This window comes from Pundamilia nyererei, unplaced genomic scaffold (genome assembly GCF_000239375.1).
Source record: "Pundamilia nyererei isolate P.nyererei 1_Seehausen unplaced genomic scaffold, PunNye1.0 scaffold00583, whole genome shotgun sequence".
NCBI lineage: Eukaryota > Metazoa > Chordata > Actinopteri > Cichliformes > Cichlidae > Pundamilia > Pundamilia nyererei.
Genome location: NW_005187984.1, coordinates 88,798 through 92,060, shown reverse-complemented (window position 1 = coordinate 92,060; position 3,263 = coordinate 88,798). Strand labels below are relative to the sequence as shown.

General features: G+C 38.3%; 1 protein-coding gene across 2 annotated transcripts in view; it reads right to left on the bottom strand.

Annotated features, from left to right (window-relative positions):
* The window catches only part of LOC102197662 (uncharacterized), a 4,551-nt gene extending 2,443 nt beyond the window's left edge, over positions 1-2,108 (bottom strand). Inside the window, exons 1-5 of one of the 2 annotated variants that reach the window (XM_005754531.1) lie at positions 2,047-2,108; positions 1,793-1,849; positions 1,418-1,498; positions 560-663; positions 265-353 (exon numbers count right to left, since the gene is read on the bottom strand). In XM_005754531.1, coding sequence (XP_005754588.1) covers positions 265-353; positions 560-663; positions 1,418-1,498; positions 1,793-1,827 — 309 coding nt within the window. In that variant the 5' untranslated portion in view covers positions 1,828-1,849; positions 2,047-2,108. Of the gene's footprint in view, positions 1-264; positions 354-559; positions 664-1,417; positions 1,499-1,792; positions 1,850-2,007 lie in introns of both variants that reach the window. The other variant, XM_005754532.1, reaches the window with a different exon arrangement.
* Positions 2,109-3,263: the final 1,155 nt, after the last annotated feature.

Genomic DNA, 3,263 nt, shown 5'->3' with positions numbered 1-3,263 from the left:
GAGTCTTCTCTGTTGCTGTGTGGAGCAGCCTGTGTCAGTCACCTTTCACACGTCACTCATTCATCCGGTCATGCACTGCAGTCTCATAAGGAAACTCAGCTTTTTAATATAACGTTTTTCTTGTTCCCGAATACAAATATTTTTTAAAGTATTTGTTCGAAATAAGTATTCATAAAAAACACGATATTTGTTCCTTTCCGAATACGTATTCAGGTTCGGCTCCACCCCATCACATACACTATCTGCTACAAAGACATGACACACCTGATCCAGCAGGGTACGACACCATCGTGTTAGAGATTCAGGAGTGACAGCGTGGCCACAGGACATCTCTGCTCTGAGAGAGTCATCACCTGAGGAAGAAGTGGACAATAACAGATGTATCAGTTACACTACATATACTGGATTGCACCAAAATATAATAAACTCTGTGGCTCATGAAAAATTTAAAAAAGGAATAGGAGAAGTTTTATAATGTGTGGTAATGACTGTCAGAAAAAAATGTTTGTAGCAGTTTTTGTGGGGCAACATGGTGGTGAAAAAGAAAAAAAAATCTTACACAGTGGATTCAGATCATCTGGCCTGCTGACGAACTTTAGGGTAGAATCTAGTGGATCGTATCGCTTCTCCACCTGCTCCGGTCCTGGAGCGCTCATTTGGGTTCTACGGAAAGAAAATCTGACACTATGAATACTGTCTGGTTTAGTCTTATGTTTAGTTTAGTTAGTTTAGTTTAGTCTAGTATATGGATTTCAAATCGCATCTGCCGTTATCACCTGTCACAAGAACCATGTCTTTTCCAGACTCGATACAATAAAAACGTTAAAAGGTATTAAAGATGTATTTAAAGTACTTATGAGCCATTACATTTCTTTCTCACAATCGCTCTTCTAGTTCATGTTAAAGCTGTATGATGGGGCTGAGTTTAAGGCCACACCAAACTCATTCAGCCACGCCTTTATGGAGCTTGCATTCTGCACTGGAATGTGCATGTACGAACATGTATTCATTTATGATCGCGGGCTGAATAATGTTGACTCATGTTAGAAAATGTCAGTTTTCATTGTTACACAAAGCTGCTAAAAAATGTGTAAAAGGACGAAGGGGTCTGAAGCGACTGCATGCTCACAGTGTTGTGTGAGCTATGATGAGCTGTTTAAACAACATCCAGGGAATTTCCAGTTGGATGAAACTGAAAGCACCAAGTGCACGAAGTGCTTTCAGTTTTGATTGCCTATTATTTTTAAATTGAAAACACCTTTAAGAACAGTGATCACTCTATTAACAATGACATACATAACCATATTAGGACTACCTTATGTCACAGGTTCTATAAGATGACGCAGATTTAATTAGCAAAGGAGCAAAGACTGCAAATATCAAGAGTAGGTTTAAAAAGTGAAACGTAACATCTTACCCTGTTGGCACAGCTTGTGTCGCTTTAGTTTCTGGTACTTTCCTTCTTCTTTTACTTCCCAACTGGTATGGGAACAGCAACCTAAAAGTAAAAGGGATGAACTTAGTAAGTTATTGCTTAAACCTGTGGACAAAATGTGAACCATCACAGAAAATCTAACTAAGCTTCCTAAACGCACAGAAATATAGAGAAACATATATAGTGACAACTTATTGTCATCACATAGACACAATTTATTTTTATTTTATTTTATTCTACCTCAGGGAAACCTATCATCAGTGGCCATTATATATTATATATGTGTGTGTACCGAAGGAGTTACGAATTAAAAAATAAAATATACACCACTTAAAAACAAAGAGTGAGCTCACGTACCCGTTTAAATAAAGCTTCAATAAAGCTTCACACATGACTTCGACTGTACTTGGAGACCTAAAGGATGAAGAAGAACAGCAGACAGCATGCATGCAGTTTAATTTTAGCATGCTACAATAAAGTGCTGTACTCGACAGAAACAGTTTACACTACAAACAAAACAAAACAAAACTATAACACAAGTCTTATGAGTGTATAAAGCAAGATTTGAATACCTAACTGGTGTGCAAACAGGGACACTAACGCGTACTCACCGCTCCTCAGCAGGACCGCTAAGCGACGACTGTACTAACCTCGAGGAAGTGACATGACAGGAAGTCAGTCGAACATCGCGCAGAGGAAATGTTTTTCTTTCTTTTCTTTTCTTTTTTAATTACGCAGAGAAAATAAAAGCTCCGAAATATAGAAATTAAATGCACACACACACGCACACACACACACGCACGCACACACAGCGAGACAGAGAGAATAAGAGAGAGAGTTTCTACTTTTTCTGCGTTAACAATTCACTTCACTGATATAAATAATTAAATAAATCTATAGCAAACATCCGCTTATCGATAAATGAATCAACAAATACAACAGCATAATGCATAATGTAGTTCACTCTTCTATGGATGCTCCGTCAATGCTTACTTTTAATTCATTATTATACTCTTCTGCGAGCAAGAAATCTTAGTCTTCATCCTCTACAGCAGTGGTTCCCAAATTTTAGAAAAGAATTAAGCAAATACAAGTAATCTGCAATAAATTACAGGTAGTAAGAAAATAAACTACTAACTCTTTTACTCTACGTCCACACCTACATTTTTTTGAAAACGCAGCTATTTCATCCACACGGTGTTTTGAATCACCGAAAACTGAGATTTTTTTAAAACTCCTTTTTTGCATTTATGTGTAGACCAGGAATGCAGAGTTGGTCAGGCAATGTCAATGTGCCTTTTTCACGCCACGCTGTGCGCCACGTTATTGTTTACATGAGATGAATTGCAGAAATGCAGATATACTGTTAATCTGACTGTCTGCAGTTTTACACGCTTACATATACACACGCAGTTAATGCATCACGGTGTGATTATTTTACATGTAGTTGTTTTTCTCCTGTGTAATAATATTCAACATTGCTATCAATACATTTTTCAAAAAATGCCTCTCTGTGCAAAATAGGTTTAAAAACATAAACAACTGTGGGATACTGTTAGTCCGTGATTTAGACAGCCCAGCGCTGCTCCCGACGAAGGGAAAAGCAATTCTGCAGGGGAGACCTACCTCGGCACTTGTGCACGTGAAACCAAAGGGAAGATCTGCTTCACCATATTTTCCAGTCTTTGGCTTAGAATGAAGTTGGTTTGGAAACATATTCAGCTATGCTTCATCTTTTCCCCCCTAGGGGGCGGGCCCCACACTTTGAAAAGGTCTGCTCTACAGCAAATTACAAAGGAGGAGATAGAAGCCACTAGCGTCAAGACAA